The sequence below is a fragment of the Pantherophis guttatus genome, chromosome 1 (assembly GCF_059756535.1).
Source record: "Pantherophis guttatus breed Tessera chromosome 1, ASM5975653v1, whole genome shotgun sequence".
Lineage (NCBI taxonomy): Eukaryota > Metazoa > Chordata > Lepidosauria > Squamata > Colubridae > Pantherophis > Pantherophis guttatus.
This window is the reverse complement of record NC_142063.1, coordinates 186,520,566-186,539,416: the sequence shown is the minus strand read 5'-3', so window position 1 is coordinate 186,539,416 and position 18,851 is coordinate 186,520,566. Positions and strand designations below refer to the sequence as shown.

The 18,851-nt window shown below is 36.8% G+C and overlaps 2 protein-coding genes across 5 annotated transcripts in view; one reads left to right on the top strand and one right to left on the bottom strand.

Moving 5' to 3' along the window:
* The window catches only part of COL4A2 (collagen type IV alpha 2 chain), a 217,187-nt gene extending 202,553 nt beyond the window's left edge, over window positions 1-14,634 (bottom strand). Inside the window, exons 1-3 of one of the 2 annotated variants that reach the window (XM_034426847.3) lie at window positions 14,391-14,634; window positions 13,310-13,388; window positions 13,122-13,182 (exon numbers count right to left, since the gene is read on the bottom strand). In XM_034426847.3, coding sequence (XP_034282738.2) covers window positions 13,122-13,182; window positions 13,310-13,353 — 105 coding nt within the window. In that variant the 5' untranslated portion in view covers window positions 13,354-13,388; window positions 14,391-14,634. Of the gene's footprint in view, window positions 1-13,121; window positions 13,183-13,309; window positions 13,389-13,830; window positions 13,979-14,390 lie in introns of those variants that run through there. The other variant, XM_034426846.3, reaches the window with a different exon arrangement.
* The window catches only part of COL4A1 (collagen type IV alpha 1 chain), a 161,894-nt gene continuing 156,552 nt past the window's right edge, over window positions 13,510-18,851 (top strand). The window contains exon 1 of one of the 3 annotated variants that reach the window (XM_087886329.1): window positions 13,510-13,818. Coding sequence is in view for 2 of the 3 variants with exons in the window: in XM_034426848.3 (XP_034282739.2) it covers window positions 14,171-14,260 (90 nt within the window). In the remaining variant the exon portion in view is untranslated. Of the gene's footprint in view, window positions 13,819-13,991; window positions 14,261-18,851 lie in introns of those variants that run through there. The other 2 variants (XM_034426848.3, XM_087886327.1) reach the window with 2 other exon arrangements.

Sequence of the window (18,851 nt, the reverse complement as noted above, 5' to 3'; positions counted from 1 at the left end):
TATTCAAATTTCTATCTGTAAAATCTTATTCTGCAGTGAACTTTGATTTTGAATAAACAGTCCATTATATTCTGTACAGCCCATCGGAAATACATTTTTAAACTTTCACAGAAATAAACATAGAAAAAGTAAAGACAAAATTTAAAGTAATTGCTTCTGTGGTAGCACTTTTTTCCCCAAAATAATTTGTTTTTCAGTTTTTACTATGATAGATCAAATAGATGACTGAGTTGGGGAAAAGTAATAGGTCTTGTCTTTATTAATGAGTAAGATAAGGTAACAAAACTTCTGCTAGCTGGTCATAGATTAATATCAGGATTTTGTCTTGAATGCTTTGCAATATTTTTTGTTTCTACATTAAATACTAATTTAAAATTAGTGGTGCTGTTTCCTTTCTGAAGTGCTATTTTTACATACTTTTTATTTATGTCTTCTCTGCAATTGTGCTATCTAATGTCTTCATTATATATGAAATTCAATATATATATCAAATTGTTAATCATCTTGAAATTACTGAATGAAGGACAGGATATCAATCTAATAAATGAATAATATCCAAAATCCAAGTTGAATAAAAGCATGTGATAAATTAATTACTAAGGCCAACTTAAACTGCAAAATACTACTCTGATATATGATAGGAGCATCTTACTTATTTAGTTTATCATTCAATATATAAGACAGCTAATTGTAGAAGCAACACAAGGCAACATGCACAAAAATGAAAAATGCATACATGGTGCTTATTAAATAAAACAAATCCAATATTTAAAGGTCCACACTAATAGTCTTAGAGTCTCAGTTGAATACAGAGTAGCATTTAACAAGATTATTCCCTACTTCCCTAGCCAAAGAAAATACTATATAAAATATATGAGTTCTGTCGCAGATAAACTGTGCTCAGCTTCCCTACAGACTACATGGCCCCCCAAAATAGATGCAGTAACCGGCTGCATTTCAGGTGCAGGATCGCTTTGTAATTATGCAGCCTTAGTGCACATAGCAGCAGCAACCTCCTTGATGGACTTGTGGATTTAAGATTTAAAAGAAAGAAAATAAATCAAGATGATCTAGCATTGGAAAGAGTATGCAGAGATGAGGCAACTCAGTAAATGACACTAACTGGTAAAGGAAACTAGTCCAAACAGAAGACCAACTCTAAATATGACTTAGTACCAAAAATAGAAATAGAAGGAAACTCTACATAAAATATGCTGTGTACACATTTAGACTGCCCCACCCCCAAATCCAAAGCAGGAATGCAAATTGAAATGATAGTCAAAGTTTAAACAGGAGAACCAGAGCTGTCAATTTCAAGATGATAGGCATGTGATAGAATTATAGATGTCTCTGGTTTACGTATTGAGTTTATTAGCCATATTTCAACATACGTATCTATATGTATTTTAATTAAAAAGAGAATAAATATTACACAGCACCAAAGCAAAAATAAAGTATTACAATATTCATAAGAAATAGCTGAACACAACAAAACTGGAACCAATGCTATGGTTACATCAACTTTCCTCAGGCTAGCTTCCTTCAACTATATTGGCATCACAACTACCACAAACACTAGGAATTTTGAGACAAGTTGTGGAAGATTAGCCAATGTCCAAATATCTTCATCTTACCCAAGAAAGATCTTAACAATGGCAGTAGGTAAACCACTTAGGAAGATGGCAACTCAAATACAGATATCAAAATAAAAAAAGCTATTTTTCTCTTGCATTTCCATCTATTTAACACAAATCCAGAGTCTCAACATTTGGATCTTTTGTTTGCTTTTTTCACCCTAGATTGCTACCTTTTTTTCTACTTTATGGTTTATATGCCAAAAGTCTAGTAAAATCCTTTTCAGCATTCACTGTGTAATTTCAATTCTTCTGCTCCTGATTTGTGTTCTCTCTCTCCTTCAAATTCCCATCTTAACTATTAGTCATTCTGAGATCTTGCAGCTTGTGTACAGCTTGTAAAGCCGCTAGAACAGCGCAAATCAGCTGTCTAGCGGCTTGAAAACTTTCTCCCCGGGAAAAGGGGAGGAAGAGAGCAGACGGGCGTAGGTAGAGCTCCCCAAGGAGCCCCAGGAACAATTCTGGGGCTCGAAGGGTGAGAGCTCCCTGGAAGCCCGACAGAGCTCCGGATCTGGGATGTTTCTGCTTTAAGCAGAAGAAGACGCCATGTCCACCCCTGCAAACAACGCTTGGAATAAACATCATTCAGAAGCAGGCTGAGCAAACTCAGGAGAGATCAGATTTGCAAGTACTGAACTTTAACTCCAAATGTGTATTACTTCCTTTTTGATTCATTAAGGGGAGAAAGTGAAACCAAGATGGCGATTGAGCTTTAATGGGGCGTGAAAGCGAAAGTTAAAAAGGAAAATTTCGTTTAGCGCTGGTAGCTCCTGTTCAAAAATTCAAGATTTTTTTTTAAAAAAAGATTAAAAGCTAAAAAGACTACAGCAGTGATTTTTTTAAAAAAGGATTGATATTATTTAAAGACTGAGAATTTTTTGATTTGGTGGATTTGTTGTTCTGGCTGCTGAATAAATTCAAATTGGAAACTAAAAATGGCTTCAAAACAAATAAAGGCTATTGTCCCCAAAAGTGCTGGGAGCTTGCCAGCTCAAAGGTCTAAATTGCAATCTCTCTCTGTTCCAACGGAACCATCAATATTAACACTTGAAATGTTGCAGGAAGCCCTTAAAATACAAGCCCCTATTACAGAAAAAAAAATTACTGCGGTGTTTGAGGATAAAATTCAAGACGTTGCTGAGGAGATAGTTCAAATTAAAGAGATTATTCAAAAACGAAATCAAGAAATTAGAGAAGATATTATCATGGCAATTCAAGGTCTGGCAGGCCATATTGAAGCATTAGATGAAAAAGTGGAAGAAATTAAGCAGTCTAATGAGAACTTGGAAAATAAAATGGGAGAGGTCCAGAATAAGATGGAAAGAGCTGAGGCCAATGTGATAATGATACAATATAGAGATATGGAATTTGCTTTGAGAATAAGAGGCCTCAAAGAAAATAAGCAAGAGAATTTGAGAGAGATCTTTTCAGAAGCATTTGCACAGATAATGGGAGATCAAAAAGCAAATCTTGAATGGCAAATTGACAAAATTTACCGTGTCAATTCATGGGTTGCCAGACAGAAACATCTACCAAGAGACATTGTAGTCTATTTTACAACAAGGAGAATACGCAATGAAATCTTACAAGTCACCTTTAAAAACAAACTTCAAGTGCAGGGGCAGGAGGTTTTAATACTGAAAGAAATCCCCCCCAAAATGTTGAGAGCCAGAAGGGATTATGCTGTTCTGGTGGAAGAACTGAGAAAGAAACTGTCAGATACAGTACAGATGGGAGGTTCCAGCTGGACTAGTGGTGAACTATTCAGGAGAAAGATATCGTCTTAACTCAGTGTGGAAGGCAAGAGATTTTTACACCAATGTACTAAAGGCTGGATGCTCACAGACCCCAGAAACTAGAAGGAAGACGGAAGCAGAGGGGGCAAGAAAGGGGGAGAAGGAAGAATCGTTGGCACAGGCCCAAAGGGGAACTTTGATTACTCAAGAAGATTTAATACAACTTTCAACTACTGCTCAAGCTTTGGAGGTGTTCGACAAAATAGAAGAACCTAAGGATCAAAGACAGACCCGAGCGGCAGCCAAGCATCAAGAAGAATTAAGACTGCAGCAACTACAGATGATTCAAGAACCTACAAAAACAGAAGCAGTGGGAGGAGCAAGACCAAAAAGTAAAATGCATGGAGATTTCCAGCAGATGCTCCAAAAGCTTCAGACGGCCAAGAATGGCAACTAGATTTCTGACTTGGAATGTTAATGGCTTAAATTCACCACAAAAGAGGAGAAAAATATTTCATTATTTGAAACAGTTTTAAAATGATGTAATCTGTTTACAAGAGACTCATATTAGAAGTAAAGATCAAAAATATTTAATAAATGCAACGTTAGGTATACATTTTGTTGCATCTGCTCCCGAGAAGAAGAATGGTATAGTTATATACCTAAAAAAAGACTTAATTTCCAAATTAATTGAAGCAGATGATCAAGGAAGATTTATAGCAATTGAACTTTTAATAAAAGGAGAAAAAATACTTTTAATTGGAGTCTATGCTCCGAACCAACAGCAGGAAAAATTTTATAAGCTTTTACATTCTAAGTTACTACAATGGGATTACAAATCATGCATTTTATTGGGTGATTGGAATGGAGTTTTGGACACTAAAAAAGATAAGAAGGGGCTCTTGCAAAATATCTCAACGCGTGCTAGATTGCCAAAATCGTTTTTTGAAATGATGGATGATATGGAGTTGAGAGATATCTGGAGAGAGAGGAACTCTAAAGAAAAAGACTTTACTTTTTTCTCTGATAGACATCAATCTTTCTCTAGGATTGATTTCATATTAATTACTAATGATCTTTTTTCTAGGGTGAAGAAGATGAAGATCTGCCCAACAGTTTTAACAGATCATAGTCCAGTTTGGATGGAATTAGAGCATGGAATGGGATTTAAGAGGTCTTGGAGGTTAAATTAAAATCTGTTTAGATATGAGGAAAATGTAAAAGAATGCAAAAAATTTATGAAAGAATTTTTTATTATAAATATGCAAAAGGGTACATCTATGGAAATGGTTTGGGATGCAAGTAAAGCATATATGAGAGGTATTTTGATATATTTGAATAATAAACATAGACGTAAACAGGAAAAAAAAGGAAGGACTTAGAAGAGGAAATTTTAAAAAAAGAACAAGCTTTGATATTGAACCCAGCAGACAAGAAAATAAAAGAGGCAATTAACTTACTGCGAGGGCAATTTAATATGCTAATGGCAGATCAGGTCGCAACTAATTTCCAATATGCTAAACATAATACTTTTTGCAATGCTAATAAACCAGGGAGATGGTTAGCATATTTGTTAAGGAAAAAAACAAAAGTCATGGACCATGGAGAAAATAGAATATAAAGGTAAAGAGGTTTATCAGCAAAACATGATTAAAAAAGCATTTTTGGAATTTTACGCGAGGTTGTATGCTAGTGATAAAATTCAAAGTATAGATGTAGATAGATACTTACAGAAAGAGAATATTCTTATAATTACAAGAGAGCAAAGGGAGGGTTTAAATCAACCAATAACTTCCGAAGAGATCATGCTTGCAATTAAGCAGTTGAAAGTGGGTAAAGCCTCTGGGACGGATGGTTTGACAGCTGCTTATTATAAACACTTGCAGTTAGAAATGGTGGGACCACTCAAAGAGTTATTTACCAACATACAATCTGGAGGAGATGTACCCCTATCCTGGAGGACAGCTTTTATTTCCCTGATTCCAAAGGAGGAGCAAGACCACACTCAGCCAAAAAATTATAGGCCTATCACTTTTAAATACAGATTACAAGATTTTTGCTAAAATACTAGCAAATAGGTTAATGACAGTCATGCAACAAATGATTCATAATGATCAAACTGGTTTTATAAATGGTAGACAAATGAAGAGTAATGTAAGGCAAGTGGTTCACCTATTAGAGTACTTGGGGAAGAACAACCAAATCCCTGCGATGCTAATATTTCTTGATGAGAAGTGAAATGTGAAGTTTACGCAAGCCCAAAATTTAAGAGACAATTTTTATAAAATGTTTTATAGATGGCATCTAGATCCTAAAAAGCTAGCCTGTATATATCCAAGTGTGCAAGCTAAGTGTTGGAGATGTGAATGTGATGATGCCACGTATTATCATATATGGTGGACATGTAAAAAAATTAAGGCATTTTGGATAAAAATATGGTGGATTATTCAAAATATTCTCAAAAAGAAGATAAAATTTACTCCACAGTTCTTCTTGTTAGGTATAATTACAGATTGTACTGTTATAGAGACTAAGTTGATTTTAAATTTAATAACAGCAGCCAGACTTTTGGTGGCACAGTATTGGAAGAAGGAAGACTTGCCTACTATTGAAGAATGGACATTAAAAGTAGTGAAATTAGCAGAGATGGCCAAAATTTCAGCATATTTGAAGGACCATTCAAAGATATATATCGGACTGGAGAAGATGGATTGACTATATTCAAAACAAATATCGGACTAAAAAGCTTCAAATAGCTTATGAATGAAATCAACTTTTTCTTTTTGAATTATGTTTTGTTAGTTGAAAGGGGAGTTAAAAGAGCAAGAGGGAATTAAGAGCCTACAGAAAGTTAGCATATTTTAGTTTATGTTTGTTAAATGTTATACCCTGTATTTGCTCTGGGAAGTCCGGGGTGGGGGGAGGGGGGTTGGAGGGAGAGGGGAAAGGGTGGTGGGTGGAGGAGGGAAGAGGGGAGGAGGGACGGGGAAAAATTGTTGTAATATTTGATAAAACTTTTTAATAATAATAAAAAAATCTTAGCAGCATTCATTCAGCTACTGCTTTTCAAAAACATACATCCTAAACTAATTCAATACCATACACTATCCATCTCTCTTTCATGAAACAACTCTGCTCCATCACTGCTTTTGCCAATATCAAAATAGTTATTTTGTTGATATGGTGTGTAAGTAATATGAAATGCCCTTTGCTGAAGAAACTAAATCTTGCTAACTAGATTGTGCCATTTTTCTTTGGACAACTATCCTTATTTCATCAGGTTGATGGGAGCCAGGTTCTGATATTCCAAAAAGAGACATATTTATACATTTTAAAATATGCTTACTAAATAACTATTATTTAGTTCCTGCACTGGACAGGGGATTGGACTAGAAGACCTTCAAGATCCCTCTAACCCTATGATTCTGTTACTTGTCCAACTAATATCTGCATAATATTTGCAATTCCATGAAATGAAGAATATTAAAGTCACTTGTTTATGTTTGCAACACTTCAACTTAGTATCTTTATGATACTCTATAACTAGAAAGAAATATGTTTTGCAGCAGATGGAAACCATACCCCATCTCCTTGTGTGTCTTTTAATTATCTATTTCAGTTCCTGGAACACATGTTTTGGTATATGCAGCATCAATCTTTATCAATTCCATTACAAATACCAGCTACATCTGATTAGCAGCCCACAGTATTACATACCATGTAATAGCAGTGTGAGGCACTTTCATCAAGATCAAAGAAGAGGGCTACATCTCCCTCTGGCATACTGATTCCCCCACCCCACTCATTTTCCTTCTAGCTCCCTTTTAGGCACAGAAGGGTTTTTGGTTGTGATGCTCCAACAGACTAGCACTTTCAAAATACTTTCCTGCCCTGGTTTGGTTGGGAAGAGATCTTTTTCTTCTTATCCAAACAAGTAAGCAAGATACAGGGATTCCTTTCTCCCTTGGTTGACTTCATATTCACACCTGCTGTCTTTAGGATGGAGCCATGATAGGAGATCTATGGTCCTTCTTTCACCTAGCTTTCAGTAATTTGTATGGTCTGCTCATCCTCCCCCCGCCCCACTTCTTATTTTGCCACTGACAGCCTATTGCTAAAACAACTGAGTAAGATTTTCATATTTAGTCAAGTCTCCCAATTGTTTCTGAAATTCTTTTAATGCTATATTATTTATTTGAAAAAGAGCCAGTCTGGCATAGCAGTGAAAGTGCTGGCCTAGAAACTAGGAAATTGTGAGTTCTACATCTCTCTTAGGCATGAAAGCTGGGTGACTTTAGTTACTCTCTCTCATACACAGAGTTATTGTTGTGTGAGGAGGCAGCAGCATTGGGTATGTTTGCCACGTATAGTAAAAAAAAGCAGGAAAAAGTCTAACAAAATAATTATAGTGAAATGTATAGGCTTTCCAAGATGCAGCCCAAATACAAGATTTACTATTTGAGTTCAGTGTTTAAAAATCTTGTGTGTGTGTGTGCGCGCGCGCGTGTGTGTGGATGCATGCCTACATGGGCATGGACATACAAAAACTTGCAATTTTAATTCATCCTATATCCTAGCTCTGCTATAGTGGGGATATAGGAAAGGATGGTGTATGGTTGGTGATCCTATTTACTCAGGTTTTTCAGTTCCACATGTAACTATTAGGGAGAAACCCCCTTTACATTTTACACTGGATAGACAGAGAATGGGAAAATATATGCAGTGCCAGCAAAACCAGCTTGTGAGCATTCATATGAAAGTTCATTGTCAAGGCTAATGCCACATTTCATTCCATTCACAATGTGGTTAAAATGAGCAGATAGGAAAATTAAGAAGCATTTGGCTCATAAATTTATTTATTTAAGAAAATTTACAGCAACCTGATTTTAATATAATAGAATTTCTCTTAGAGGAGATTGTAAGAAGGGATGAGATTGTGAATCAGCACCTTGAAAAATTTAAGCAGGAAATTAAAGAATTGGTGAAATCTAAGTTTGATTTTTTGGAGCGAAAAATTTTAAAAATGGCTAATGGCTTTTCAGAATTTATGATACAGTTGGATGCAAATACTAAGTTACTAGAGTCTAAAATGGAAGAAACTCAAGATAATTTGGATAATAGAATTCAAAAAATTGAAAATGATTTGATAAATATTCAAGATAATAGCTCAGAAGAAAAACCTAAAATGGAGGCTGATCAAAAGACTGGCAATGTAGAAAATTTGCAACAGAGGATTGAAAGAGAGGTTTTAATGGTACAATATAATTTCACTGAATATGCAATAAGACTGAGAGGTTTGCAGGAAAATAACAGAGATGATTTAAGGAAAATATCTTCTGAAATTCTAGCTGGGATTTTAAAGGTTCAACCTGAGGAAGTGTTTTGTAGGATTGACAGAGTTTACAGAATAAACTCCTGGATTGCAAAGCAAAGGCAATTGCCTAGAGATGTGGTGATTTATTTTACAGATAAAGAAATTAGGAATAACATTGTGCAAAATTCTTTCAATTCTAATTTGCAATTGTATGGAAGAAAGATTTGGATTTACAAAGAACTCCCACCTAAGATATTAACGGAAAGGAAAAAATTTGGTTTTTTGGTGACTGAGTTAAAAAAAAGAAATATCCCATTTAGGTGGGACGTCCCAGTTGGTATTATATTGAGATATCAAGGAGAAAGATACCAGTTAAATACTGTTGAAAGAGCGGAAGAATTTTATCAAAACATTTTGAAAATGAATTTAACATCTTTAGGCACAATACAGGATAAGCAGAAGGAGTTGGAAATAAAGGGAAAATATCGAATTACAGAGACTGTACCAGATAAATTGCCTTTGGATTTTTTGGATACCCCAGCCGGATTATTTACAAATTTGAGAGAAGTGCCATCTGACTCTAACATGATGATTTATCAAGTCAAAGACAAGTATGGATACCAACCAGATGATATACAAGGGGCAAAAAAGAAACACGAGATACAAAAACAAAACCAACAAGATCAACCTATAAAGCAGAATGAAAACTGATTAGTTGATATACAATCTGTAGAAAGGAAACCAGGATGGAAATTAAACCCACAAAAAGAAAAGAAAAAAAGAAATAGGTCGTACAAAAATAGAAATTTCTAAACCAAGCAACAGTGAAGCCAGTGACTTTTAAAAATGTATGAATATGTGAAAAGATAGTGGAGGCGAAGTATTGGTTAATATTATCCTGAGGACAGTGACAGACCTCTGCATTGCCGTAATTCTGGTATGTGAAAAGAGCCTTAAACTGTTGGATTTGAATCATCTACTTTGGATTTTTTTTTTTTTTTGTACTGATAAATATATTATAACTATCTTGAGTTACAAGGCAAGAGAGTTACGTTGGGGCATGCAGAAGATCTGGTTGTTACCCACTAGGATGATGGGAATCAATAATCCTGATGAAAGCCACAATTACAACTATATGGAATATAACTATAATGTCACTCGGGTGGTTGCTTTTACTTTTATATATATATGAGGATATTTACTACTGATGGGGGCAGATATGATTGAAGATTTTGAACAAACTGTTGCATCAGGAAGCTATGTTACCCTATTATGGATGATGGTCTTAATAATCCAGCGGAAAGACTTCAAAGAAGATATTATATGGACTATAAACTTAAAGTCATTGTCTTTTCTTTTCTATTTAGATATATTGGAATATATACGTATATATATATATATTTTTAAGCAGAGTGGGTAGTGATTCAAGAGATTAAGAATTGTTGTGTATGGCAATTTTGTAGGAAAGTGGGTGAATAAGCTAGTTTACAGACTGATTAGTTTAAGAAAAGGGATGTTTAAGTGATATATTTAGGAGAGTGGAGGAAATGGACAGAGTTGAATAAATGTTAAATTAGGATTTATGGGGCAGGCCGCTCTAAAATGTTATATTAATATACACAAAAGATTAAATGTTAAAGCAGGATTTACTATATATTTTTAAAGCGGAAGGTGGTTTTGAAATGTTGTAAAATAATATATAGATAAAAGTTTGAAAGAGAAGAAAAAGGGCAGATTATTGTTAAATTGGGGGTTATAAAAATATGTTAAATTAGAAGTCATCATATAATGTCATAGTAGAATCTTTTCTCTTTCTCTTTTTTTCTTTCTTTTTTTCTTCTCTTTTTTGAAATGTATGGTTAAAAGGGGATGTTATAATATTAATAATATTTATAGTAAGTAAAGGTCAGTATTTAGAGGAGGAAGTAAGTAATCTGTTATGAATTTGGTTTTTTGTTATGAAGAAGTCACAGGGGGGAGGGGGGAGGGGGGGTTAGGGAGGGGGAGGGGGGGAAAGGGGAGAAAACTTGTATTTGAAAACTTTTTCAATAAAAAAAAAAAAGAAAATTTACATGGCCGCCCAGTTCACTCTCAATGACGCCGGGCAGCATACAAAGAATGAATGCAGTATGATGGGGTTCAGGGGTGAATAGACATTCTCTTGCTTAGAATAATCTTTCTCATACAAAGATCTCTTAATATTATTAATGCATAAAAAAGCAAATACTTTATGTGAGTTAGGTATTTTATGTATCTTTTTTGTTTGTTTTCTTTTTTCTTTGTGGTTTGTTTTTTTCAAAAATTTCTTTATTTTCACTAAATTTCTTTATTTTCTTCTTTTTCAATAAATGTTTTAATATATTTTATATATTAATATATATATTTATATTAAAACAATATAAATATATTTTGTTTATTAAATATATTTTATCTATCTATCTATCTAATATTTTTTTATTTATATATTAAAAGCAATAAAAATTAAAAAGCAAAGATAATTGCTTTAGCTCAACTCAAAATGTATTGGTAAACAATGTCTTTGTTGAAGCCAGTTACAATGTAATAAACTGTAAACAAATTTAATTCTTTCTCTGAGACAAATAAATACATTCTACTATATACAAATCCATAGAGTGGCCTATGACTGAATGGCTGATGACAACAATGACCACATACATCAACCCTAGATATAAACTTTAACGCTACATTTAGCCTTATTCTTGTACTTTTTAATTTCCTGTTAATTCAGATTGTTTGCTTTTTAAAAATTCTCTAATGTACGAGAAATCTACCTTTTTTGGTTAGTGGAAGTTTGGGGAAAGGTCCTCACAAAAAGTGGATGTGGTAATCATTTATAAACAGGTTCCTCAAACCATCAATATCATGGTGAGCCTCACAAGAATGGTAAGACCAAAAGCCAAGTCAGTAACTTGCATGAAAACTTGAAAAGTTTCAAATAGAAACCACACCCTAGAATCCCCAATACCTTTCTCCAACAAAAGCCTATTTTATAGAAAAAAACAGATGACATTTAAAAAGCAGGAATATGGCCAACGGCTAAAATAGAGTTAGCCCCCACCCCAACAAATTCAGGATTATTTTCCATATGCTCTTATTGTAAGGTCTCAGAGTATAAGTCCAATACTCCATCAGTTTGCTCATGGGTGCTCATTCATGCACAATGACTACTGGCATCCAGGCAGCTGCTAAAGTACTCTCATTTTGTTTGTCTGCTTCAGCCAGCTCTATAAAGCAGACCAGACTAAGAAACCAATGGATTAGAGGTCTAAAACTACTTCCATTGAAACATATGCTTCCGTCCTTCTTCCCTCAATCATAGGAGGGGCTTATGTGACATGTTTCTGAAGCTAGTTTTGTGGGATGAGATCATGCCCCCTTGTTTGATCTTTGCCTTGGCAGTAGCTCTTGTTTCTATCCTTCAAGGCCATTTTCTATGCTCTCTACAGCTTGTCTGTTTTCATGAACTTTTCCTTGGTTGGTTGTATGCCATCCACAGTCTCTCCCTCACCAGGTCTCTGTCCCATTTCTCCCTGTTTGAAGCAGGTGGAGCCCTCAGAAAGACTTCAAAGTGATCAGTACCCATCATCTTTACTTGTTAAAATAATGTGACTGTCCCACAAGGCTGGGGCAGGGGAGAAGTCCAAAGAAAAAAATGGAAGCTACTTGGAGGCCAGTGGGTTATTTTCTCTAAAGCACTTCTAGTCACCTGATAACTAGATAGATATCTTGATAAGGCACTTTGTGAACAGAGGGAGCGATTTCTACAATTGTTGTCCGAATTTCCAAAATCCATAAATACCTTAATATTTATTTATTTATTTGTTTATTGCTTTGGAGATTACCATAAAAGATAAAACTATACCATAAACTAACCAAAGGGGCAAGGTACACAGAGCACTGTAGCCTAAACTCTGATTAGCTATTAGGATGTCAATAATTCATGCACACATAGTCAAAGTAGTTCATATCAGCCTGACTTTGTCTAACTCGTGAGTTGCTAGAGAATTAAAAAAGCTTGTGATATTTTGGTTGGTTGTTAATATTCTGCAAATACGGATTGTTTAATTTTTATACTTCAATAAAAACATTACAAACAGTGTCTAGAAACCAACCTGACTGATACTTTGTTTTAAAACATATATGAAACAAATCAATTCAAGTGAGTTACAGTTTTAAATTGTGTACCTTAAAAATACTTTGCATTCATAGTTTAAGCCATATTTTTGAACAGAGAGAAATGGGGAGGGGAGATCAAACTGTTTAGTAGAAAAAAATAGTAAAAAGTGCACTACTGAAACACAGCAAAGGTAGTTGAAGAACTTTGGCAACAGAATTGGATTGACTTAAAGCTACCTTATAAAAGTTTCTCATAGTTTGTTTTGATATTTTTTTTAAAAATGATGATGATATACTTACAGCTTGTACACAGGCAGGAAGAAGCACAGTCAATCCCACCAGGAGGATAATTTGCATATCCCTGTACCAAGGCAAGATTGAAATAGTTACAATTCACAGCTATGGCCAGGCCTGCTCTTACTGTTTTGCATGTCTTGTAACAACTTTTAAGAAATGCTACAATACTAGAAAGAAATAGGTCTACTTACTGCCCGGTCCAGCATCCTAAACTGAAGTGTGGAGTACTTTTCATGTCTGCTTCTTTTCTCCTTGTGGAAGAGGGTGGTCCTAGAAATCAAAGGGAACAACACAGTCTTCAAAAGAGACACCAGCAGCGAGCAGAGGCAGGCATTTTTACAGGGGGAGGAGAGAGGAGGGGGATTTGCGCAACCTCCAAAGGATCACCGGAGTCAGGTTAAGCGGCATCTTCTCCCGGAGAGGCCAAGCAGAACCCTATGTCGATGATGGAGGACATTCCCCGCCCCTCCCGATTCCTTAGAAAGCTCCGCTTCCCTCCGGAATCAACGCCGGGTGGAATAACTTTTCCCCTCAGGTGGTTTGCCGGGCCGGGAGGGACGACACACCCGAAGCCCTGAGACGCGAAAGTAGCGGCCGGGGAGCTTTCCGGGGTCTGGGGCCACGAAGGGAGCGAGAGGCGCGACCCCCGATGCGGGCTCAAAGCTGAGGGCGGCGAAATCGAGGCTCGCGCCCTTTGCAGGTACGGACTCACCTTCCAGTCCCCGCAGCTCCCTCAGGCTGCCTCTCGACCAGCCCGCATCCTTCCTCCGGACGCGACAGGCTCCTGGCTTTGAACGGACGCGGGAGACAGCGGAACCGGCCGACTCCTCCTCGGCGGCTCCTGGCTCTCACGCTGTCCCAAGGGCCGGGGGCGGAGACAGGCGGGGAAAGGAGCGGCCGCTGCCGCCCACAAGCAGGGCCCAAGAATCAAGCTCGCCTTTCCGGCGCTAGAGACGCTCCAGGCGGGACACGGGAAAGGAGGCTGACGGTATCAGCCCCGTTGGGCACGGCCACGTGTGAGCACCGGTGGGGCGGACGGCGCTTTCGCGACGATGGGTAGCAGGCTGGCGGGGCTGGGCATCGCGCTCCTCTTAGCGGTGCTGCTCGTTCCAGGGCGGCGGTCCTGGTCGGAGGCGGCGGGGGTGAGTATTGCCTACCTGCCTCGGATGGCTCGCTTGGCTCTTCTCTCCCCCCTTTTCCCTGCACGCCGCCGTCAGCAGGATCCGGCCGCTTCCCCCCACCCCCTCCGACCCTCTTATCTCAAGCCCTTACTGTATCTTGAAGAAGCGTTTTCTGAACTCCCCAAATCCGGTGGCAAGTAGTAGCTTGCTTCCTATTACCCGCAGCGCCCCACTGAGCAGGCCACTCTCGGGAGGTCTCCTTCTCTTCGGGTGTAGATTTCTGCCACCGCTAAAGTTACTCCCGATGCAGAAGGCAGGGCAGGGGAATCCGGCATCGTCTTGTAGGCTAGTCCTGGTGTCAGTTTTTAAGACAGAGTTGGCGGCATGCCGGATGCACAGAAGCACTATGTGTGGGAGTAATGATGTACTCATTACAGGTCTGTTGGTTTCTTTGAGCAGCAACCTAAAGCCCTGCACCTATTAATGGTTTTAGTCCGTTTGTAAATAAATAAATCGTTGCTATCATATAAATGTTTGGCATTAACTTCTGAAGTGAAACAATTGCCTTTGTGTTTGAAAACAGCCACTTTAGTTTTGGAACACATGGAAATTTGACAACTTGCTAGTTTGCTGTTCAATTTCATTTATTCAAATTGCTTTAAATTCATTGTTTGAAGATGTCCTTAAAATGCCTCTGTAGTGAGTTAAAGGCACTCACAGACTATTTTCGCATAAAAAATTCAAAACTCATGGTAATTTATGGTCAATAAACTATGTTTTTCTGAATGAAACCAATTACCCATGTTTGCAAACCACAATGAGCCTTAAATTAGCCCTCCACATTGTAGTCATGTATATTATATGAACCCACTTACCATTTATTGGAATGTTAGAAATGAAACAATGTAATCTCACTATTTATTATGGGAACTTTTAAATCCAAATTTATATCAGGAATAAAGTATATATAACTCTATAAACTTAACTTCTATCTAGACAAGTTGGATGTTTTACTGTAGTTGGGAGATTTGTTTGTTTTTGTCTTCAAACTATTGGAATGAAACTATGTTCTCCAAATTGCGAAACTTTCAATTTAGTCAATCACTTTCATCAGTTGCTTATATGACCTGTAGCTTCCGTTATTTAAGATTTCTGGATCATCTTTACCTTGCTAGAAAGGAAGAGCCTAGATATGTCAGATATCTTGTTTGCTTTGTTGTCATTCCAAACAATTTTATTCTAGCTGCCAGCCGTTTTCCCAAATTACTTTTTTCCCCTTTTCTAATCCTATCATATGTAATTCTTCCCCTGGTAATTTCATCACAATTGATATAAAACTGCTTTACTGAGTACTCCAGAGAGAAGAGATGAAGAATAACAAATAGTTGATTTGTTTCTATCCATTTCACTAATTATAATTGATTGGCACTGATTGCCAGATATCAGTCTAAAACAAAGGTTCTTAATCTTTTTCTGCCATGTCTGAAGAAATCTACAAATCTCAGAAAAATAATCCTAATGACTTAAAATAAAAAAACATACAGAGATTTCTGAAGGAAACAGATTAATTGCATAGCATATCAATCTGGGTTTAGGCCCTGTCATAGAACTGGACATATCTTTATTAACCTCTTTGATGACCTCTGACAAGACTGGGATAAAGGGAGAGTGACACCCCCCCCATCTTGTTTTCTTTATCAGAGGGATCTGATACCATCAACTGCTGGACAGGCTGCAAGATGAGGGGGGCATAATGTTGTATTGGTTCTCCATCCTGTACAGCTAATTCCAGTTTGTGGCTCTGGGCAAAAAGAAGTCAATTGGTTACTCAATTATGGTGTGCTGCAGAATTCAACTCTTTTCCTTCTTTCCTTTAATATCTACATGAGGCCACAGGGAAGTGATATATCAGCATGGGGTGAAGTATAAGTATATAATATTATCCAGTGATGCATTGCTGCCCACAGACAGAAAAGTGATGTGCTGAAGGCATTGTCTTGGTGCCTAGAGATTGTTAGAAATAGGATCAGGAAGAACAGACTTAATCCTGAAAGAAAAATTGGCAGTGGATATGGAAAGCCTCTGATTCTAAAGATATATCTCTTGGTTGAAGGTTGAAGCTCACTGAACAGAGGGTGTTCATGATTTGGGGTTTTCCTGGATGTTTGGCACTTGCTTGAGCACCAAATATGATGATATCTAGTGTATCCATTGCAATTGTTTCTGGGTCAGGAAACACTGCACACTGTTATGCAGACCTTCATCATTTAACAATTGGACTATTTAATATATTCAGGATTCTGTCCTTGAAGACCATCTAGATTCCAGGAGCTTAAACCAATAGTTTGCTAGGTAATAACGGTCTTTTTAAGAGCTGCCCATGTAAAACATGTCTACTCTGTAAACTTAGATGCCAGTCAGCTTCCAGGTATGAATCAAGGTGATGAACACCACCTTCAAAATCCTACAGGATCACTTCAGGACATGATTATTTGAGATCTCCCATAATAAACTTAATATGTCAATCCAAAAAGATCTAGAAGAGAAGTCATAGAAAGTGGCAAAGAAATATTAAGGAATAAAATGAAATAATAGACTTAGATAAAATATATATAAGAGGGACAGAAAAAAAATCTGGATTTATGTTTGCTACAACTAATACTTGGAAATGAATAGAGACCTTTGTCTCTCTATATATTGAAATACAATCACCAGAAAATTTCACCATTATTTTGTTAGCTAGAATTTCTAGAAATTGTTATTTGGTAATATCTAAAGGGCCATATGTTAACTATCTCTGTGCTAAGTACAGGTAGTCCTGAATTTACAACAGTTCATTTAGTAACTGTTCAAAATTATGACGGTGCTGAAATAAGTGATTTAAGTGAGCCGTGGTGGTGCAGTGGTTAGAGTGCAATACTACAGGCTACTTCTGCTGATCACTGGCTGCCAGCAGTTTGGCAGATTGAATCTCACCAGGTTGACTCGGCCTTCCATCCTTCCGAGGTGGGAAAAATGAGGACCCAGATTGTTGGGAGCAATATGCTGACTCTGTAAATCTCTTAGAGAGGGCTGTAAAAGCACTGTAAAGCGGTATATAAGTCTAAGTGCTATTGAGATTATGACCATTTTTCACATTACAACCACTGCAGCATCCGCAGGGTAACGTGATCAAAATTCAGATGCTTTGCAACTGATTCATGACACTTGCAGTGTCCTGGGGTCATGTGGTCACCTTTTGTGACCTTCTGATAAGCAAAGTCAATGGGAAGCCAGATTCACTTAACTACTGTGTTACCAACTTAACAACACCAATGATTCAATTAACAACTGTAGCAAAAAAGGTCATAAAATGGGGCAAAATTCATTTAACAGCTATCTTGCTTTGCAATAGCAATTTTGGGTTCAATTGCAGCTATAAGTCAACAACTACCTGTAGAAGTTTTTGACTTGATAGCTGAAAAGGGTCCATCACATTCCTCCACCATAGCCTGCTCAGTCACCTTTCCTGTAGGGGTCGGAGGAAGGCAAATTGAATACAGATTCTTTGGAGATAGAAAAGGTCTTTTTAGCAGAGACCATCCTAGTATAACATCTGATAATCTTACTTTATTTCAGTAAAATTATTCTTTTTAGTCTCATATGTATTATTGAATATTTTAATCCAACAAGGATAAAGAATAACAAGCTAAGCAAAAGAGTAGAAAACAAGTTAAAAAAACAAGGGATTTGATATATCCTTGAAATTAAAGTTTTAGTTTTTCATTAATTGATTGCCAATAACTGCATGCATTTTAACATTTAAAAAAACTAAAAATCCTCATTAAACCTTAAACAGAAAAAAAGAATCGAAAACAATAGTCATCATAGCATGAGTTACAGTACAGACTGTAACTGACTGGCTGCAGGATATCAAAGGAGCACGACAAAACTATATACTCACCCTTTATTTATTTAACCTATTTGCTGATTATATCAATATCAATAATTTGTGCTCTGCTGATGACACTACTCTGATAGCCAAAAATGCAACTAGTCTTCGAGCTTTCAGTTAGCCTTGCAAGGTAGTCCAGACAAGGTGTGCAACCAGGATTGCTAGCTCTATTCTTATTATAAGATTACATTAACAGTATCTTGTAAGTCTGGAAATACTCTTCCCTCCTTTCATTTTACTCTCCCCAAAACTAAGAAAAATTTGTTTTGAGATGCTTTTACCACCTCCCCTCCTTCAGACTCAAATTTCATTTATCAGACAGTTGTATAGGCTGTGGCTTTTCCTATTGTCTCCCTTTTATGTTTCTGTGAATGGTTAATTTAAAATACAGGTAGTCCTCAACTTATAACCATTTGTTTAGTCACCATTCAAAATTAAAACAACACTGAAAATAGTGACTAACAACCATTCCTTGCACTTACGATCATTGACACATCCTTACAGTCATTTGATCAAGTCTGGGCACTTGGCACTTGGCAACAGTTGCAGCATTCAGAGGTCATATGATCACCACCCAGCCAGCTTCTGACAAACAATTGGGAAAGCAGAATTTCCTTAACAATCACAGAATTCTCTTAACTGCAGTGATTTGCTTAACAACTGTGGCAAAAACTATCA